The sequence below is a fragment of the Mya arenaria genome, chromosome 14 (assembly GCF_026914265.1).
Source record: "Mya arenaria isolate MELC-2E11 chromosome 14, ASM2691426v1".
NCBI lineage: Eukaryota > Metazoa > Mollusca > Bivalvia > Myida > Myidae > Mya > Mya arenaria.
The window spans coordinates 8,354,478-8,376,837 of NC_069135.1; the positions used below are offsets into that span (position 1 = coordinate 8,354,478).

Here is a 22,360-nt window from a genome sequence, read left to right on the forward strand (position 1 = left end):
TAGTTTGCGCTTTTGATGGAACTTTGGTGCCCGCCATCGGCGTGACCAGTGCCCATCGATCGTCAAAGTTTGTGCTTTTGTTGAAACTTTGGTGCACGCAAGCGGCGTGAAACGTAACCATCGACCGTCAAAGTTTGTATTTATAGCAACTTTTTTGCCCGACATCGGCGTGAACATCGACTGTCTTAATACGTGTTTCTGTAGAAACTTTGGTATACGGCTTCTTATCCCTGTTGGAGACTGTTTATGTCCCCCAATAGCTAATCGATATTTTTTATATAAATTATAACTTCTTCATCGCAGATGCTGCAATGTATTTTTGGTGCCCTATCATTGAACACGATGCATACGCTCATCATCACCATGGTATTGGACGGTCATTCATTCAATGCTCTACAGTTTCTAAGAAGCGGTTAAAAGGTAACCGTGACAAAAAAAGGATTTAGTCAATTCCTACCGCCTGTAGAAACAGTTGCCCCGAATTTGAAAAACGCGGGACATTTCTAAAACGAGCTTTAAAAAACCGGACCATGTTAAATATGGGGTTTAATAATTATGGGACAAAACGGTTCAGCATTAAAGTAATTGAAATGCGGCAATATAGTCCACCCAATTACATACCGATATTTTGAGATCGAGATTCAAAGTAAATGATCCCCACTGACACCAACTAGAACTGTCACAAGAATGATGACCATCCCCACACGCCACCTTGACCCAGGATATGATTGATCGACACATACAAATAATAAGATATAAAACTGATTTTTCTTTGCCAGAAGGTTAATGCAACGCTAAAGTCCAAGATTGGCTTGATTACCCAAACACACACCAGCAAATGTGTACCAATTATCAGCGTGACAACTCTTAAACAGTGCAAATAGTTCGCTCCACAAGTCCAGTGGAAGTCATGTTCAAAGGCATGTAAGGATCATCACATCTTGAATATAGTGATAATGTGTACCAGGTTCCAGAGTGAAACATAAATCTGTGGGAGAAGTTCGCTTGACTAACTCCAATATTACGTTGTGGCGTGTAAATAAGATGCTCAAGGGTGACGAGACAAACGAAATTACTGCCAGGCACTTCTACCCATTTCCTAATGAAAATATGTTCTAAGTATAAGAGTGATACCTCTGCAGTTCGCTCCGCAAACACCAAAAACGCCAGAGGTGTAAAAAGTATGTTTAAATGGCACGTCATAAAATGACGGGATGGCCATGGCCTATGGGTCACTGAAACTAAGCCAGGCACTACTCCCCTTTTGGTAAGTGTGTACAAGTTTTATCTCCAAAACAGTGGGAACATTCTGCCCGAGTTTAAAAAAGAGGATATATATCAACTAGCAAATCTAATTGTCAACCATGTCAACATGCTGTTACAACATTACAAGAAATACTTCACATACACATGTATCTATTCAAAGTCAAATATCAAATTATATGTAATTTCTTACCAACAGTGGGTTTTCAACATTGGAAAATTGAGGGTAACTTCATACAACTTATAAATACAATTATTGCCCTATTTCACTTACCAATGCAATAAATTATAGATATGTACATGTAACATTTTGTAAATGTCAACTTTCAATCAAGGAGATTAAACACTAAAGAAATCAACATGCATAAATGTCCATGCCAACATGAAAAGAAATGTCTACATACATACATACATAGATGCATTCTAACGTACATGTTATATACATGCATCATCATATATACAATTATTTGAGAAATATTAGTTAATTGAAGCCTTTTTTAAGTTGAAGTATTTCATTATAACCGACAAGAAAAACATAACAATATAATATTTAAGCTAATATAGCTTCCTAAATAGAAACTTACTAAGTACATGTAGCATTGCTCAGTAAGTGGCATTTAAGACATTATCATAACAAAATGCTCTTATTCAGGCTTTTATTTTAAATGACATTGTGAACCTGCTACATGTGAACCTTCTACATGTGAACCTGCTACATTTGTATTGTATGATGAATGTCAAGATGTGATTAAGGTATAAATCTGAGAAACATCCTGCAAGCATTGCATCAAGTGTTCAAAATGTATGCTTTATGAAAATGGTGTAGGTTCCTGCAAAATACCACAAAAATAATAGCACTTAGATGTAGCACAACCATGTAAAAGTTTTGTTTCAAACACTCACAAATAAATAGACACTTAATTGACACTAAATTAAACAACACAGTTACATTAAGTCTTCAGCAGATTGGTTCCTTTGAATCCAGACTCTGGAGTTGTTGTCTCCTTTGTAAAATCTTCGAGAAATGTCATCTCTTCATTTGGTTCGTCAGCTATGAGGTCAACAACAGAGCCAGAGGCAACTCTGAGGTCAAACAGGCTTTTTGTATTGTCCTCTAGAAGCCTTCCATTGATAAACAAGTTCTGGTCAAATGGTGGCACAGAAAACAGTCTCATTATCTCTAACTTTAAATCTTTCAATGTGTCTTTGGATGAAATAGTGACTTCTTTTTCTCCTCTCATTTTCCTATGTCTCTGACTCTTTCTGACCATGCGTGAGTTGTTGTTGGTCTTTGAGCATTTCTCTGGGGGCTCATAACTCTCTGTAAGACCTGTGCTTCCCCTTTTCTTGTTTGTGGCAGAAGCAACTTTCTCTCCGAACTCTGGATCATCGGTGCTGGAGTCGTTGTTTTCCAGCATGTTTGACACACCTTTCATATCTTGCTTCAGCTGTTTCCTGATATACAACATCCCTCTCTCATACTCATACAACTCTCCTTCTTCATTACAAAGTCTCATTTGTAGGCAGTCATCACATACTTTGGGAAAAGTTTCAATGGTTTTAGAGTCATTTTCCATCATACAAACTTTTGTGATTTCACAGTCAACAGTGAACAAGTCTTTCATTATCTGCCATTCATCTGCAGTAACATACACAACCTTGGAATCAGATTTCAGTCCTTGTATCTCGTCAGGTGGATACAGAAATCCACCATGCTTGCATAGAAGTATGGAGTTTACTACTGTTGGTAGAGGATCATTCTTCACGGGGTCCTTGATGAATTTTCTCCAGTTGTCAATAAACTCGCCACTCACAATATACACACTCTCATTAGGATTTATGTTTGCTGGCCTCTTACGATCATAAAACAAGTCCACAAGGCAAGCTTTCTGAACAGATGCAAGGTGTTTGTTTTCATCTCTGTACTTGTTTTCAGCAACAATGTTGGCCATACACTTTTCACATGTTCCACATTCTAGTTCAAACTCTGGGCAGTCAGGGAAGTATCTCTTCAGTTTACTCCACACACACTCTGGTACCAGTTTTCGACAAGTGGGGTCCGGGTCAAGACCGCTGTGCACATCACAAAGAAGATCTTCATTAAACTGCACACAATCATCATGATCATTATTTTCACTTTGTTTTGAACAATAGTCAGTGTTTGATACAGATGGGGCACTTTTACTTTTTGTTGGATTGAATTTTGGACTTCTTTTATTGTTCTCAGTGGAACTGTTTTCTGTAGCATGTATTGACTGGTCGGAAGCCGAAATTTCACACATATTTCTTATATTGTTTTCAACAGAGTCCGACTGAATGCACAACTGTTCCTCATTCTGATGGTCATTGGATTCTATGATTTCATTCTTTACATTGTCATTTGAATCATTTTCCTCATCCGTCAGAGCTGCTGAGTTCATCTCTGCATGTTTCTGTTCTGCAGCATTAAGCTGTTCAACTGCCAACCTTTTCCAGCTCCTATAGGACCGTTTACCAATCCAATACAATTTATGTTCCTCTGGAAAGCCCTTCTTCATTAACGAAGATATAAACTTATCATCCTCATTGATTCTGATCTTTGTTCGTATCAAATTACACCGGTTCTTCACACATATCTCACACAAGGATTCATCCCCCTGCAGCCTGACACTCCCACCATAGATACTGAACAAGTGGTCTGCCCCTCTCTGTGAGACACACTTCATCTTGAGGCACATTTCTGGTGAAGCCTTCTGATGGGCACAACACAGCTTTGTGACATCAATCTCTGGCGCTGTAGCTGGATCGTTCAGCCATTTTCCAAACCAGCTCATTGGAAGCCATTCGTATTTATTGCCATCCTCTTTCACATATGCTAGATCCTGGTATATTGCTTTAACAGTCTCCTGCTTCTCTTGGCCCTTAGCTATGTTTTCCTCTCGCATACCATCCATTTCAAGAATCCAATTTTCGAACTTTGCATTGTCCTTTTCTATATATTTAACAACATTGGCAGGAAGCAGTTTTGCTGCCATGACACTGGACTTGTCTATACCATTTCCATCCTTAATTTTCTTTCCTTTCCCCTCACTATAGCTCATAGCTTCTGCCTTTCGGATTTCATTTTGCGCTGTAGGTTGGCTGGAATATGAAGTGGAAGGTGAGCAATTATCATGAATATTGTTTCTTTCCATGACAGAATTTGAAGGATTAGAACAACAGTTGTTAACATTTTCATTTGTTAGCATGGGTTGTCCATTTTCATATGCTACTGTATCTGATGTAGAATCACAAATATCCATATCTATCTTGGATTCATTTGACCGCAATGTGTACACCAACATGTAAGCATTTTTAGAAGCATGATGACCCTTAATTGCTTTCACAGATTTTTGTTTCTTTGTTTCCAAGTCCTCTTCACTGCCCAGTTGCAGACTTTTCCCTTTGATTTTCTCAACTTCTTCATCATTGAACTTGTACCAAGCCTGGCTATCCTTGCTTTTTATGTGGGCCACATAGTGTCCACTGTACGCGGATGGCCCTCTGTGGATGAGCACAGCATTGAGTTCATACATAGCTGCGACACCTGGAGGCATAAACTCAGACATGTCCAACACATCAGGAAACTGAATACAGCTGTTTAGCTTCTTTTTAGAACCAGTTTTGATATCAAAAACAAATCGTAGCAGTTGCAGGTTCAACACAGGTGGAAGTTTCTTTAGCTCTATTGCCCGACTTGCATCTTGTTTGCAGTTGCACATACTGCACATGTACTGGTTATCGCCTTCAAGCTTTTCTTCTTCAAGGAACCCTTTCATAGCCTCATTCAGTGTCTTATGCCCCTGAATGTTCAAATCCAGCTCATAAAACTCTGACAACCTCTCTGAAGCCATGCCACATTTACTGCAGCGTGTGACATATGCATATTTCCCACACAGCTGCTCCTTGACAATGTTACTGGAGTGAAGGCTTGCACCCTCAGCCAGGTTCTGTTCCAGGACAGAGAGGAACAGCTTGGAGAACTCCTGGGCATCCTGCTGTTGACCGGCATCCAGACCCAGATGCTTGATGAACTCACTGGGGTCAACATACCGCCGGTAAGACATCTCCAGAAGACCAAATATCACCTAGAAAAGATACATCATTTAACATGATGACAAAAGACAAAATCTAAGTCTAGGCTCAACTTACCTAAAATTTACAATTACAATTAAATATCTGATTCAATCAAACACCAAAACAGAGAAATAAACAAAATGTTGATAACCGTTAAATCAATTGAACTATTTTCTGTTTTGATTCACATTATACTTTTATTTAGAAATCCAGATACCTGAAGATGACTGCAGACAGAGGTTGGTTCCCAGCTGTCAGGATCCCCAAGGTCAGCTCCCATCTCACGCCACTCATACACACCTGTTATGAGAACAAATGCATTAACTTACTACATAATTATTATGTTTCGAAAGTGTTTCAGCTCTACTGTAATTAGCTTATCAAATGGATCAACATCAATATGGTATAATGCATTGGCTAAATTTTACTTAAGTTTTACATGGAAGAGTTATTACACTTTGTAAAATACTTCTTTCCTGATTAATACACATAAAAAAAAAGATCTTTCATTTATGGAATACCATATCAAGGGGTGATTGCCTAGAGTTCTTTCAAAGTATTTTAAAACCTTTCAACTACCATAACTCTATAAGTAACCTAATGTAAAGAGGGTAAAGCCCCAAAAGTGTTATACTGTGAATACTAATTTGGTTTTAAATGTAAGGTAAAAATATATACTTTATTTGCATGATGCAACACTCCAATATTCTTTCACAACCTACTAATTGAAGAATATACAGTAGATCATACCTTTCCTGATGTTTTCATTCTGAAACCAGAGCTGTAGGAAGGTGTTCACATAGCAGGTTGCCCCCAGGTTCTTCAGGCCCACAGACATGCCCGGTCTTCGCCTTTCATCAGTCGGGTCCTGGATGTCATGCCAGGAACTGTCATCTATCTTCCCAAACCATACTTTTTCACCTGTTTTCAGATGATTGTATTTTCATGAATGTGCAAGGAATAGCTGTATATTTTCATTCAAAATGAGAATTTGTGTAACACAAGTGTTTACTACAGAATGAAAATGATGCTCATTTTCCATAACTGTATAGTGATATAATGTCACTCCTTGTTTAATTTATTACTGCAGTCTGTTAATACTAGTCTTCTACAATTTTTAACAGTAAAAAGATAAGTGATAACGAAATTCAGACAAAATGCAGAACTATGATACACCTCGGATAAATATTTGTTAAACCTACTGAAGTATTTATTTATAGAGTCTCTTTACATTATATTTGACAAAAAATGCTGTACAAACCGATGCAATTGATACAGAATGGATTTCCTTTGCAGTGCCTCTTACACACACCAAGCTTGCACACAGGAAGGTTAAGTCTATAAGCTGTTCGAATATTTTCCTGGCTGACATTCTCAGGATCTGTAGTTTCTGCCCACTGCCAACTCAGCTTGTCGAGAGTTGGTTTTGTTGGCATATTTCAGAGCCTGTTAAAAGAGATGATACTACATGCTAAAATTTATTAGATTGTTTGTGTCGTGCCTGTCAGCTGACATTTTAAAATATTTTTAAAAAAACAGCGCCCATCCCAATCCTAATTTTGCTTAATGTTCAATACATTTTGTTTCAATTTATGTTGTTAAAGCTATATTCCTGTTGCTGAACTAAATATGCAGGTTTTGTGCTATGCCTACCTTTTGTTTGCATATGTTGGTTAAGGTAATATTCATAATGGTTTTACATTAAGACATTGATGTTTTTTGTAGAAATTACAGTTGTATTTGCTGAACATTGCATTGGAATTCATTTGGACATACAGTACACTCAACGAGTTAGACCCACTTTCCGTTTCCCTCAGCGGATTTTCCTTATCGCGGCCAACACAACAAATTTATTGTCTGTCCGCTTACCTCCGAGTTGGAATTTAAGGCCCTCGGAGGTTGATCAGTCGACCGAAGAATGACGAACGCGGCGTTCCTCGGAGGGGTAACCACCGCGAAACTCTGCGGACACTTGATAAGAATCTACGCTGAATTAAATTTTTTAATAAAAATTTCAATCAATTATGACAGCTTCAGTAAATTACTATTATTCTTTTCCCCTTGCATGTTTTACATGAAGTTTGCTTACCACAAGAATGCTGTCATATTTCACTATTTGCACATGCATCTTATAAATGTGTTTTTTCCTAATGACTGAATACATTGATAAACACATTTCACCCGAAAAAGGCTAGGTTACTTATTACACATTTTCGGAAAATCAGGAGGTCAAACATGCGTTCAAAGTTCAGAGCGCATGGTTGAAGGCCTTCTTGCCTCATTTTCTGTGGAAAAATTCCCTAAAACGTCATAGCTATTTTTAACCACCAATAATAAATAGTATATTCTATATATTGTATCGATCATGTGCCTGACGTCAGAGGTCATGGTTCAAAATCGTGTAAAATGTCGGCTGTTTTATGATGCAATACCATTTGTGGCAATTCATCAATGATTCAATGTTTACTATTAACAAGTCAAGACAATATTCAATTGGCGTTTACGAACACAAAGACAAATTAAACACTGCTAAGAATCTTGTATGATTAACAATTTACATAAGCATAAAAACAATAAACTTCTGAACAAGAGTGATTTCTTGCTTATCTGATTAGACACGGAGTTCCGCCGAGGGGTCATAAAATCGGATGATTTTCAACGCTATCGTTCATAAAAAACTAAGCGGTAAACCCAGTTATTCGGAGGAACTCAGTGGGATTTTAGCATGGAAGTCCGCGAACATCGACTTAATCCCTTGAAGTGAGCGAAGAAAGTGGGTCTAACTCGTTGAGTGAACTGTACTTGTTATAAGAGAACTGCAGATTTATATGTCTTTGGTCAATTGTTGAAAAAATAATTAAGTTGTTTTCATTTTAAAGCACAACAAGTGAGCACTGCAACCATATTCCTAGCAAGGCTGGTGAATGTACATATTTAGCTCAATAAGCTGTAACTAAAGATATTTTACCTTTCATTGATACATGTCCGATTGTCCATTAACTTCAGTGAATAATGAAAACATTGTACTTTTGCTTTGAATTTACACATTTAAAAAGTGGTTGTTTGATGTTTAAATTAAAATATCTATATAAATCATCAATAAGTCATGTATCCCAGTAGCTTTTGCGACACTTGCAATGAATTACTGTACAGTAGACCAGAACACGGTACTGAATAAGCAGTGTTAAAAGAACCTGCTAAAAGGTTGTGTCATCTTGATGGAAGAGATTATAGTCGGATAATTGTAAATTCTTAAGGTGAATTTAACCATACACCGAAACTTCTGACATGTAATAGATAGAAACTAATGTCACTGAGACAGTGAATATTTATGACAACTATTGAGTGCAGCCTCTAAGACTCTTATTCGAAAACTCTATTATATAAAGTTATTTTGCCATGCAAACATTCTTATTTAATGAAACTGAATGGAATTTACAAAATGCATACATACACTGCGATTTCATTAATAAAAAGGTTAAACTACACTGGCGAACGTTAAGCAAATAATTGACAATATCATCAGATTTTTTGCTCATTTAACTAAACGTAAAATGATGCAAAGTAAAAAGTTGATAAGAGTCGGAGGATCGATTTTGTTTACTAGAAAAACCGGTACCACTTTAAAGGTGAATGCTTCGTACCACTGGCCCCGGATTTTCACTCAAACATTTTTCTTAAAAAAAACATAAAACAATTTCCAAACTTAAAATTATAACACCAAAATGTAAAAAAAAAATGAAAAATATATGTTTTTAAATATGCACTATGTACTATATATATATATATATATATATATATATATATATATATATATATATATATATATATATATATATAGTACATAGTGCATATTTAAAAACATATATTTTTCATTTTTTTTATATATATATATATATATATATATATATATATATATATATATATATATATATATATATATATATGTATGTATGTATACTGTATCCTGAATGTACCGATTACCGGTGTATTAAGAAACTATCCAATGAACTTTTGGCCAGGTCATATGCAAGCTTCAATGAATTTCACTCATATTAAAGAAAAAAACATTTTCCCATCAACAAAAGGAAGTTTTGTATACCAGGGAAAACCATTATCGATTTCTAGGTGCCTTTTGTTTACAGACCGTGGTCGCCATCTTGGATTTTTCAGTTACCTGTTACCGGTGGAATGACGGGAAATGTAGCTACTGCATTAAACTTCCATTAAGTAATCTAAAATTATAATGTCAGCAATGTTGGCAGGTCTGGGTAGATATTGTAAACAAGGAATAAAGGATGTGACATAGATATTCAGAATTTTCGGATTACACCGCCAATAGGTAACCACCGGTAATTCGTACTTTGGGGAAATACATCTTGAGTTTAAAAATCCGGTGCCAGTGCTTTGTACATAAAGTTGTGCTATTAAACAACAAGTATCAAATCGGATAACAAATCTTTCAAACTTCTTCCTCTGGTTGCCATCGGTGCAAGATGTGATAAGCCATTGAACTTTAGGTCTTCAAGCTCAATAAGCTTGTTTAGCTGCACTTTGTCTAAGTACTGATCTTTACAACGGGTTAAAAATGAGGCGATACTTTTCCCCGGTCTCGATCTCATGCAGACTCTGTTTACAAAATTAGATAGTATCCAGCGGCCGTAATTGAGTAGGTCTGGACGACCGGGGGTAAAAGGATTGCATAGTAAAATACGAGACCACATCATACATACTACAAAAACAACAACAACAACAACAACAAAAAACCATATTCGTGTGCAGATATTCATTTTTTGTTACAATTAATGCTGAGGTTATAAGTTCTTTTACATTTGAATAGTCAAATAATTTCATATAACTCGTGTTTCATGGTTTATGTCAGCTTAGCTATGCAGCTTAATTCAAACTAGATCACCACAAAGTTCTGACTTTCCCAAACTAAAACGTGGCACAACTCAACAATGATCATAGCCAGAGAAAAGGGCCCTGCTTATCATGCGCATATTGTCCCTGGCAACATGTGTAAAACTTTCATCACCTGATTATCCATATATTGAACTTTTTTTTAAAAGATTGGCAAATGTCTAAGTTTCTTATTACGACAAGGCTTCCACAAGTTCAAACAAAAGCCAAAATTATATTACTAGTATCAACTTCGCCGTACAACAAGGATAACATTGAAATAAGGGCAATAACTAAACAAATACTGCACCCATAGTTAAGGTTCTTGTCCACTTCACTTCTCTTCAATGAGGTCTGTCTGCATATGAATAATAAAGTGTAAAGCCAATACATTATACTCTTTTCACGTGATGCTGCAGACCAAAATAAATAAGTATGAAAATAAACAAAGGGCAATAACTTCAAACAATATTGCACCCAGAGTTATGCTTCTTGAGCACGTTTTTTTTTTAAATGAGGTATATCTAAATATAACGCTTAAAGTCAATACCTTAACGACCTTATGCTCCAGACAGAAAATGTGAAAGAATTTTAATAAAGGCCAATAACTAAAAATCCTGCATCCATGCAGTGTTATGATTCTGTGCACTGCACTTCTCGTCAGAGTTTCTCCCTTTCAAATTATGCTCTGGACAAAACACAACAATGAAATTTACCAAAGGGCAATAACTAAAAGGATACTGAACCAAAGTTATGTTCACTGTGTACTTCACTTCTCCTCAATGAAATCTATCTAGCTAATTATGAAGTTTGAAGTCAATACCTTAAAAGAAGCTGCGGATACAAAATATGTATTGGAATTAACAAAGGGCAAAAACTTAAAAACATATTGCACCAAAAGTTATGATTCTTATGTACAGCACAGCACTTTTTCTAAATTAGATCAATCTACATGTAGCGGACACGAAATGTAGTCATATGACCTTTGACTTCTATGTGTGAACTTGCCCTTGACTCGAGGGTTGTTACATGCGCTCTGCACATATTCTTAATATGGTGAAAAAATTGTGGTGAGTAATTTAAAAAAAAATCCATAAAAGGATCGAAGAGATAAGGAGCGGACACGCATAAAAGTCATATTAAAATCACACGATCTTTGATAGTTATGCATGACCTTGACCTTGACCCAGCTGGTGGAAACATGAGCTCTGCACATCTTCTTAATATGGTGAACATTTGTGGCGAGTAATTTAAAAATCCTTCAAAGGATTCGAGAGATATTGAGCGGAAACGATTAATAATCATATTAAATTCATTTGACCTTTGATCACTATGTGTGACCATGGCCTTGAACCAAGCTTGTTGGAACATGGCACATTTCAAAATCCGTCAAGGGGCTCACGACATATGGATAGGACACGAACAATAGTCATAATATAGTCATATGACCTTTCACCTCAAAGAGTTATCTTCACCTTAAACCGACCTGGTTATATCATGCACTCTGCACATCGTCTCAATATGGTCAACATTTGTGGCAAGTTGTTTCAAAAGTCATTAATGGGTTCGATAAATATACGAATTGTAGTCATATGACCTTTGACCTCTAAATGATACATTGACCTTGAACCCAGCTGGCTGTAACATGCGCTCTACACATCGTCTCTGTATGGTAATCTTTTGGGGCGAGATATTTCAAAAACCTTCAAGGGTTCAAGACATATGGAGCGGACACCATTTATTGAGGGAGTTATAGTTAACCAAGGAAAATCACTAAACAAATACTGCACCCAGTGTTATGATGTTTGTGCACTGCACGTTTCCTAAATGACATCTATCTGTATATCAAGTTTAAAGTCTATACCTAAAAGAACTTTTTTATGTTATGCCCCAGACCAAAACTAAATATGTACAAGAAACGACATAATGCAAAAAAAAACAGGTTTTTAATGATTGACAGAAGAACTTCAGCCTGTGTCCGTTTTTCTATTTTTAGTAACAGTGACCTTGACTATAGGGACCCAAAACGCAATCACATGTTAGGTATCCATACACTCTTCCTTTGTACTAAGTTTGGTCAAGATATGTGAACCCTGTAAAAAGTTATTCAGTTTCAACCGTTTTTCTATTTTTAGTAACAGTGACCTTGACCCTAGGGACCCCGAACGCAATCCCATTACAGGTCTCCATAAACTCTTCCTTTTACCAAGTTTGGTCAAGATATGCGGACCCTGACTAAAGTTATTCAGTTTTAACCGTTTTTCTATTTTTAGTAACAGTGAACTTGATCCTACGGACCCCAAACACAATCCCGTGAAAGGTATCCATAAACTCTTCTTTTATACCAAGTTTGGTCAAGATATGTGGACCCTAACTAAAGTTATTCAGATTCAACCGTTTTTCTATTTTTAGTAACAGTGACATTGACCTTGACCCTAGGGACCCCAAATGCAATCCCATGAAAGGAATCCATAAACTCTTCCTATAGACCAAGTTTGGTCAAGATATGTCAACCCTAACTAAAGTTATTCAGTTTCAACCATTTTTCAATTTTTAGTGACCTTGACCTTGACCTTAGGGACCCCAAACGCAATCCCATGAAAGGTTTCCAAAAACTCTTCCAATAGACCAAGTTTGGTCAAGATATGTCAACCCTTACTTGAGACTGTCTGGACAAACACGCACACACTAATGCATGCCTGCACACACTCAGACCTTTGCCTTTTTCTGGGAGATAATAATGAAGGGCCATAATTCGTGTTAAGAGCAAATTAGAATTATCTCTCTTGATTTCTTAGGTAGGTAGGTAGGTAGGATGGTTGAGACCATTTGCATGTCTCACATCAATACATGATTTTTTGCTAAGATATTAACTTGTGTGCTTACATGCAAAACCGTAACAAGAATTTCAATATGGAGTGTTAGAGCCTTTTTTTGTATTATATGCAAGATTATAAGTATCTTCCATGGCCGAGAGTGTTTCCGCAAAACACCCTGCGCGAGGGTCGGGATGAAACTATCTTACACGAGCGGCTATGGTAGATGCTTTTTCTCCCATCTCAGTTAAACAAAATTAAGTAACAAGAGCACCGCGGAGTGGGTGCCAACGCTCGTCTGTAATTCCAAGTCGAAAAGGGGGGATAACTCAATATTAATTAAAGGCAAAATTATATGACCTGCTATAAACATGCATAGTGTTAATAGGAACACGTGTAGCAAGTTTAATGTGAAAATGTTGAACGGTTTTTGAGTTATGAGGTAAGGTTAAAGTTTTTGGACGACGACGACGCAGACGCAGACGCAGACGCAGACGACGCCGACGACGCCAAGGCTATCACAATAACTCGACTTTTTTTCTTCGAAAAACAGACGAGCTAAAAATGTATTTTTGGCTGGAACTCTTTTGTGCTTAGTGAAAATAATTGCGTATGGATATGCAATAGCACGTGGTTGTCATGGATATGCGCGCAGTGATTCGGGTTATGTTAACAGTCAATTCGATCTTTAAATAGTTCCGAGGAGAGTGATGCATTATTTCTTGAAATGTGTGTGAAAACTGTTTAATAGTGACATTTGAAGCGAGAAATAATTAGTAATGGTTCTAAATATTACCACAAGACAAGGTTTCCATGATGCTACAGACGACAGTCTTCAACAAGGGTGGTAATTATAATGTGACGACCGTTACAAAGGAGTTCCATACGGGCATTTTATCTTCGCCCGTGGGCAAGATAAGAATATCTAGTATGGTTAAATTATTGGATCTACTTATCTGAGTTAGGAGAAAGAGTTATCTTTCTTTTTTAAATAAGTAGGTAAGATATATAGGAACAGATGTGTCAAGGTTCAATGCAATACAGGATGTATTTGGTGAGATATTGATTTCAACGTGCTTACATGAAAACCCTTAACCAAGGTGCCCTGCTGATGCTAGAGTATACCTGTAGCTCTTCCTATTTTTCAAATAGTCAAGCAAGAACAGACATTAAGCATTAAACTTTAATACCTTTTATTAAAGTTGAATATTCAATAAATAAATATTGCACAACGGTATACAAGCCATGTACTAATCAATACATTGATAAACAATATCGAAGACACTTCGCATATAGTCTAACAGCATTGTTGATAAAGAAAATCTAAAACCTTTTGAATCATTTTTTTCAGTCCAAACTGGCATAAGGATAACATTTTTTAACGATGCCAACTTATTCCGGAATTCAAGGAGTGAGGAAGAAGTATTTATAGGGAAATATTCAATAAACAACAAATTTATTAAGAAGATTAATTAGCCATCATGCCATTACTTAAAATTTACAAATACAATTGTTACATTGACCACAGCAGACAGGTTTTCTAGCAAATTGTCTACAACTTTATTACATAATGTTTCATAAAATGTGACCTATAATAGCTAAAACTGGTCTAACTTACATATCTATAAAACATTCAAGTATATGTGTAATATACTTGCTGAAACAAGTAAGTGTGCATGAAAAATGTCTGAAATTGTCTGGAGGAGCTCAGAGAATAAAGAGAGTTAATTGGCAATCAACAATAGCTACAGAACTAAACAGACAAAACATAGACTAATATGTATTGTGTGATCTCTTCTTTAAAAACATATATATATATCGATCACAATTCATTTTAAGCCAGTGGCAAAGATGACCTATTTGTAAACTCTAAAATCATAGGAAGAACACTACAATTTAATTCCCTTCATGGAAAGACTGTTAATTTCTTTAAAATATTCATGATATTTTTTTGGTAAACGAAGGAAATATTTCACGAAAATTATTCATTATACTGTCTTGCTGGGTATGATTGCTATGGTTTTGAAAAAAAATTAACAGCATGTACATGTACATACAATATCAGTAACAACATTGATTCCAGACAAACATTATTGATAGTCCCTGACCTAACGTAGCCAGCGACAATTATTTTATTCTAGTTGACAATCACTACATCACTATGTAGTTTCTTCTTTCCATTGGTATATATTCATTTGTACAATACTTTTAGTCTGTTATTTCTAATAACTTGATACAAATTGAACAGATATGAAAATCAACATTTAAATCTCGACACATTTCATTTCAATGATGACCACTTCCACTGTTACCACAATGTTTTTCATACACTTGAAATCTATCACGATCTGCAGACTAGACTCCATGGCCAAAACTACCAATCCAGATGACTTTTATTCAAGTTCTGCTACTGATGAATAACTTATGTATGAATTTCCTATCATTATTTGTTGTCTTTATATTTGTAGAGTAGTTTTTATTTGTCACCTTGTAAATTTATTCTTTTCAAAAATGCTTAATACTCGTTGTCTGGGCCCGTACATACACACGTAATTTGAGGTGAAAGCAAACAATAGTTTAATAAAATAAAATGCAAGATTTTGTGCCCATGGAGTTCTATTTATCCAAACACTGTATCACTGGCTGGAAAAGAACACAGGATTGCAGGTTGACATCAGTTCCTCTGAGGTGTGGAAGATTTTGTAGGTTTTTTCAGATAGTGGTAGTTAGGAAGTATCTTTGTCAAAAAGTCTATCTGTAGAGTCTGAGCCTGAAAAAAGAACTCCAGATATAAATTTCTATGGATAGCATCAGGGTTTCTAAAAACCGACAATCATAGTATACATGTATGTTGTTTTAGAAACTTTCCAATTCAGGACAAATGATTTCAGTGGAGACAATTAGTTTTTTTCTATCTGACAGTATGTAATATCAAATTTCAATGACTGAAAGAGTTCATATGGCAAAGCATTTTAAGTTGCTATGTTTAAAAATTTACTTGTGTTCATAAATCTTGTCTGTGACACATATGCAGAACAAAATGGATGACTATCCAAAAGTCACTACAATGCGTTAATTACAATACAATATCATTATTTGCACTTATTTGTTTAAGCTTGATTGCAAAGAAAGCCATAAGCCTATACGAATTTGTCTGTTTCCTGGGTAGAAACCAGTACATGCACTCTTGTCTCTTTTGAAAGGCGTAGAAATAACCCTGTGCGTCACTCTCACCCACACATTATAAATAACAAGTTCACTAGTTTATAGATATATAAGCTGCATTACAGGTGGATGTTCCTTCTGCATACGTCTCTCACAGTTGGCACCGTATATGACACAGTTTTCATCCAGATCCTCACTGCTGGTCACCGTGCAGGCCGCCCCAATGATGCATCCAGAGGTCAACATTACCTGTCTACCTACCGTGGCTGAAATAAAGTCATAATAAATGAGGAATGTCATTATCATTTAGTTACAAAACAAATGCACCATACAGTTTTCATCCCTCTTGATTATACATTAAGGTCAGGGACTGTTACAGTTCAATAAAAGTAATATATAAACACAGGATTTTTAAACTAGCAATGTATTCTAATACTCTTTTGCTGTAGAAAACAACACATGTATTGTAATAAGAAGGGCTTTAAGAAAGTGGTTAATAATGATTTTAACTCCTTTATTTTGGAAGCTTTTAAGAGAATGTCAACAAGATGATACTTTTATTAGCATATAAAAGCTGAACATCCGGGACATGAAAAAGCAGCAATAATTGACGGAAAAGATAGAGAAGCATGTCTCTGAGTGTTATCAGAAGAAAACAAGAGCTGTCACAGTATGTGACGAATGCCCCCGAAAGTGACATTGACCTACGAACAAGGTCAGTACATGAAAAGTTGATCTTGCCTTTATGTGTCAAATACATATGGCAAGTTATTTTAAAATTGCCTCTGAACATACCACCCATACTTGACAACCTACACTGTTATGTCCTTATATTCAGAATTCCCTAGTGAATAAACACTTAGTGTATCTTTCACCTTAGAGGTAGGGACATGGGTCTTGCACACGACATGTCGTCTTCGTATGTGGAACACATGTAGCAAGTGATTTTAAAATCTGTCCATACAAGGGAAAGTAACAGCCCTGACACGACAACCTATACTCTATGTCCTTATATGCAGCACTCCATTGTGAATAAACACTAAGTGTGACCTTGACCTTTGAGGTAGGGACACGGGTCTTGCACGCGACACGTCATCTTGGTATGTGGAACACATGTAGCAAGTTATTTTAAAATCTGTCCATACAAGGGAAAGTTACAGCCCTGACACGACAACCTATACTCTATGTCCTTATATGCAGCACTCCATTGTGAATAAACACTAAGTGTGACCTTGACCTTTGAGGTAGGGACACGGGTCTTGCACCCGACAGGTCGTCTTGGTATGTGGAACACATGTGGCAAGTTATTTTAAAATCTGTCCATACAAGAGAAAGTTACAGCCCTGACACGACAACCTATACTCTATGTCCTTATATGCAGCACTCCATTGTGAATAAACACTAAGTGTGACCTTGACCTTTGAGGTAGGGACACGGGTCTTGCACCCGACACGTCGTCTTGGTATGTGGAACACATGTGGCAAGTTATTTTAAAATCAGCCCTGTAACGACAACCTATACTCTATATGTCCTTATATGCAGCACTCCATTGTGAATAAACACTAAGTGTGACCTTGACCTTTGAGGTTGGGACACGGGTCTTGCACGCGACACGTCGTCTTGGTATGTGGAACACATGTGGCAAGTTATTTTAAAATCTGTCCATACAAGAGAAAGTTACAGCCCGGACACGACAACCTATATTCTATGTCCTTATATGCAGCACTCCATTGTGAATAAACACTAAGTGTGACCTTGACCTTTGAGGTAGGGACACGAGTCTTGCACCCCACACGTCGTCTTGGTATCGGAACACATGTGTCAAGTTATTTTAAAATCTGTCCATACAAGGGAAAGTTACTGAGCCGGACGGACGGACGGACAGTGCGATTTTAATATGCCCACTTTCGGGGGCATAAAAAACACCTACCTCTTGCTTCGATAACATTGTGGTCTCCAATTTTAGTTGCTTCTATATCTGAACAGTTAGTGAAGTTAAAATGTGGTACAATATTTATTACAGCAACTGGTAACTCCATCAGCATACATAAACATCTTTAAGTTGTAATTGCTAACTTATTGATCGTTAATATTTAACAATAATACACTATCAAGTTTTTTATGGATGAAGAGGAAAGCTAATTTAGTACTTAAAATACCTTGCTATCAATTGCACAATTAATTCACTCAATATTCTTGTTGATGTTAAGGTTTCTGTGAAGGATACATGAGCCGACCTCAAACACGTTGTTATTTCCAATTATCATCACTGCCTGTGGACTGCCTGGGCTAGCTGTTGCTGGAGCCCTGAATAATACACATCAACATAATATTGAAATAAACCAATCAATGTACTAAAGTATTTAGCTAAACAACATACAATCCATTGTTTACACAAGTGATTCATTCATAAATTTTGTTCAGTCATTCAGTAACAGTGTGTGTGAAATGCCCAAGCCCAAACTGAGGCTATTAAGGTCACTTCCAGGTATAACGAGATACCAGTTGAACATTGTACAACATGAATCATGATGGAACAAGATTGCACTGCAGCAAAAACCAACACTTGTTTTATTTTCTAAAAAGAGCATTAGTCAATAACTGTTATAGCCAGATTAGTGGAAATTGCTTCACACGGGCATTTTGTCTCTGGTGAATATTTTGACACATTTTTAAGTTATTGCTTAAATATCAATATGCCCATGTCTGCAGACCCCAACACCAAGGCTATGAAACTACCTAGATTATTTTTGTTGGAAAAGCAGATGAGGTAAATGGATAATTCTGTCACACAACCAAAGAACACAAAAAATGAACTGATCTTTGAACACAACAAGTGTTTTCAAAATGACATGGGCTATACAAATCAAATCTATGTATCAGATCATTCCAAAACCCATCCCTAAGTTTCAGAAAATATAGAGCAGTCACAAAATGCTGACAGATAGACATACATATACTATAGAACTCCCGTCAAAATGCTAACATCAAGCAACTACTTACTTGTTAATAATGCATGCCAGTTCCTCTATGATATTGTTTTCACCAATGATGATAGGCCCATCTTCTGCTATGATCTTAGCTTTCGGGTGGATCACTGTTCTGGTTCCTTAAAATGAAACTTACTTTTATAAATGTAATGTGAAATCCAACTTCCTTCAATAGCCTTAATGTAAATGAAATCTCTTTTAAAATAAGACAACAATTTCTGGAGATACAGAACGTTCTTAAAAATCTTAACACATTCTATTATTCAAATAATAACAACACCATCATCAATTGCACAGTTAATTATGAGTAAATAGTACTATACAAACATACCCATAGTGACACCTATTCCTGGTCTTTTATGAAAACAAAGATTCATACAAACATTACGATAGTCACATATATTCCCAGTGCATATGAGTGCAACAGTATCACACAAACATACCAATAGTGACATCTATTCCCGATCCATTATGTGTACACAGTATCATACTAACATACCAATAGTCACATGTTATTCATGGTCCATTGACATTGTTCCCAGTCCATTATGAGTATAAAGTGCTTTAAAAAAATACCAATAGTGACATCTATTCCCACTCCATTATGGGAATACAGTACTTTAAAAACATACCAATAGTGACATCTCCTATGATTTCACTTTCATCACAAACAACTGCACCAGGGGAAATTTTGACACTGAAAGAAAACAAATTTCTTGTAAGGGTTTATTTTGAGATGACCTGTTTTGATTTCTTCTATTATAATTCAACTGCTTCATCAATTACAAATGAATTCTGTCATTTTGTTTGTTCATTTACAATACTTTCATATTATTCTCTTTCAATTGTTCTGTACACAATTCGAAGCAGGAATGAAAGGGCGTCACTTAAAACAATTCTTACATCAAATAAAGGTTACCTTTATTCCACAGATTCATAAAATGTGTCCTGGACATTATAGGTTACAGTTATTCATGGTAGACCATGACCTTGGACCTTCTGTCCTCCATATCAATAAGGGTCATGACAAACCTCCCTACCAATTAAAGGACCTTAGACAAAAGAGTAACCTTTGACCTACAGACCTCAATTTCAATAGGGGTTATGAGCTGGGCATGACCAACCTCCCTTGCAAGTTTGAGAACCATAAGCCAAGCATATTTTAGTCATCAATTGGACAAGCTTTTTGTGTTCAAGGTCACAGTGACAATGACCTTTATTCTACTGACCTAAAAGTCAATAAGGTCTCATCAGATGGCCATGAGCAACTTCCTTGCCAAGTTTGAGTACCAGAGGCTCAAGCACAATCCTGCTATAAATTAGACAAGCTTTATGTGTTTAAGGTCGCAAAGCACTGTTACTTTGTGCTTTTTCTAGCTTTCTTTTAACACATGACATTGAATCAAGGCATGATTATACCATTAGATCATGGGCATTTCATCTTTATAGGTTTTGAAGCTTAACAATATATGATTTAAAAAAGCTACATTGTACCTGAACCATACTCCACAGTCAACTTTTTTTCATGACCATAATTGATAGGAACATCCCAATATTGTTCTCCCAATATATATACTATTAGTACATAGTATTATTACGTAGTAAAGGTTGACATGTTATGGCTTTAGTATGGATGGTGCTGTTTTGTAAAGCTTGTAACTAATGTATTTCAACCATCTTTTTTCAAATATCTTGAATTTGTCTCAGCACCTAATAAATGTTTAGAAAATGTAAAATTTGGATAGGGACACCCCCATCAATAAGATGGACATTCTAAGCCAAACTCAGAAAAGCCCTAGAGGTAGGCAATTCATAATCAAGCAATCTGTGTTTTCAACATTATTGGGAGGGAGAGGTTAGTGGCAATAGGGTTGGTCCTATCCACACAACAAATCCCAGTCAACTCGGCCCAATTCCCTTCTAAGCCTGATCCTTTTGGGAGCAGGACTTTTCAACCCCAAGGCATTTCAACCCCTTCTCAAAACGAAGACTTTTCAACCCTTAGACTTTTCAACCCCTATTTCAAAGACTTTTCAACCCCTACCTGTTTGGACTTTTCAACCCCTAAATCAAAGACTTTTCAACCCCTAGTTGAAATATTTTGATAGCCATATTGAAGACTTTTCAACCCCTAAATCAAAGACTTTTCAACCCCTATTATTTTTGTCAGCCAGATGTTGTCTTTTTCATTGTTTTTGCAAGAAACTTAACCAGTTGTTATTGAAATACAATTAGAGATTTGTGTGGCTTATTTGTTACACTTTTCTCCAAAGTATTGGATGAAGTTTACAAAGGCTTTGCCTTAATTTACTAAGCACTGGTGATGGTTAGGTTTTTTCAAAATAATATTCCGAACATTAACAATGGTACGGTAAAGTAAGATTTTGGTGCCTGGTTACTCCGAACATGCAATTGTTGTATTATTCTGAAGGATATTACATATCTCATATATTATGTACAATGTTATTACCATGATTGTGTTCTTGAAATAACAAATTTGAATAATTGCAAAAGAAAATGAATGCAAAGAAGAATTTACGGAACATTCTCCCTTGTGCCTGAAGAATGCCAATAAAAACCTGAACTTGAACATTTATAAAACTTTCATTGCTTTTAAAAAAGGTCAACAGTGGAAAGTTTTTTTGTAGTACCAGATTGCTATTTCAGTACAGTTTGATTTTAATTCTTGATAATGTATTATCTAAAAATTCAGAGTTTGCGGGTATAAATAAATAAAATATATTTTTTGTTTGATTTTAAATCCTGAAAATTATACACAAAATGTATCAAGATGGCCATAGTTTGGAATGATGGCTATGATATTAGAACCTTAATTTAAAACTGTCACTTTCAAGTTACTATAACCTCAATTAAAGGTGTTATGAAGCCCCTTAATCCCTTAGGAATTTATGACCATGTCACAAGATATGTCAACCCTAACTAAAGTTATTCAGTTTCAACCATTTTTCAATTTTTAGTGACCTTGACCTTGACCTTAGGGACCCCAAACGCAATCCCATGAAAGGTTTCCAAAAACTCTTCCAATAGACCAAGTTTGGTCAAGATATGTCAACCCTTACTTGAGACTGTCTGGACAAACACGCACACACTAATGCATGCCTGCACACA

General features: G+C 36.1%; 2 protein-coding genes across 3 annotated transcripts; both read right to left on the reverse strand.

The window, feature by feature from the left end:
• Positions 1 to 1,905: 1,905 nt before the first annotated feature.
• Positions 1,906 to 8,907, reverse strand: LOC128218475 (ubiquitin carboxyl-terminal hydrolase 48-like). Of its 2 annotated transcripts, none has more exons than XM_052926149.1 (5): positions 8,813 to 8,907; positions 6,620 to 6,804; positions 6,109 to 6,279; positions 5,576 to 5,658; positions 1,906 to 5,369 (listed from the first exon to the last, which is right to left on the reverse strand). In XM_052926149.1, the coding sequence occupies exons 2-5, from the start codon at positions 6,792 to 6,794 to the stop codon at positions 2,214 to 2,216; spliced, it is 3,585 nt and encodes a 1,194-aa protein (XP_052782109.1). In that variant the 5' UTR covers positions 6,795 to 6,804; positions 8,813 to 8,907; the 3' UTR covers positions 1,906 to 2,213. The 2 variants fall into 2 exon arrangements, with proteins under 2 accessions (XP_052782109.1, XP_052782108.1); XM_052926148.1 differs by lacking the exon at positions 8,813 to 8,907 and adding an exon at positions 8,327 to 8,358.
• A 5,338-nt stretch (positions 8,908 to 14,245) lies between these two features.
• Positions 14,246 to 20,390, reverse strand: LOC128217499 (dynactin subunit 6-like). Its single transcript, XM_052924663.1, has 7 exons — positions 20,356 to 20,390; positions 19,864 to 19,946; positions 19,245 to 19,350; positions 18,469 to 18,548; positions 18,172 to 18,219; positions 16,365 to 16,507; positions 14,246 to 15,846 (listed from the first exon to the last, which is right to left on the reverse strand). Exons 1-7 carry the CDS (start codon positions 20,388 to 20,390, stop codon positions 15,751 to 15,753), a joined length of 591 nt encoding a protein of 196 aa, XP_052780623.1. The 3' UTR covers positions 14,246 to 15,750.
• Positions 20,391 to 22,360: the final 1,970 nt, after the last annotated feature.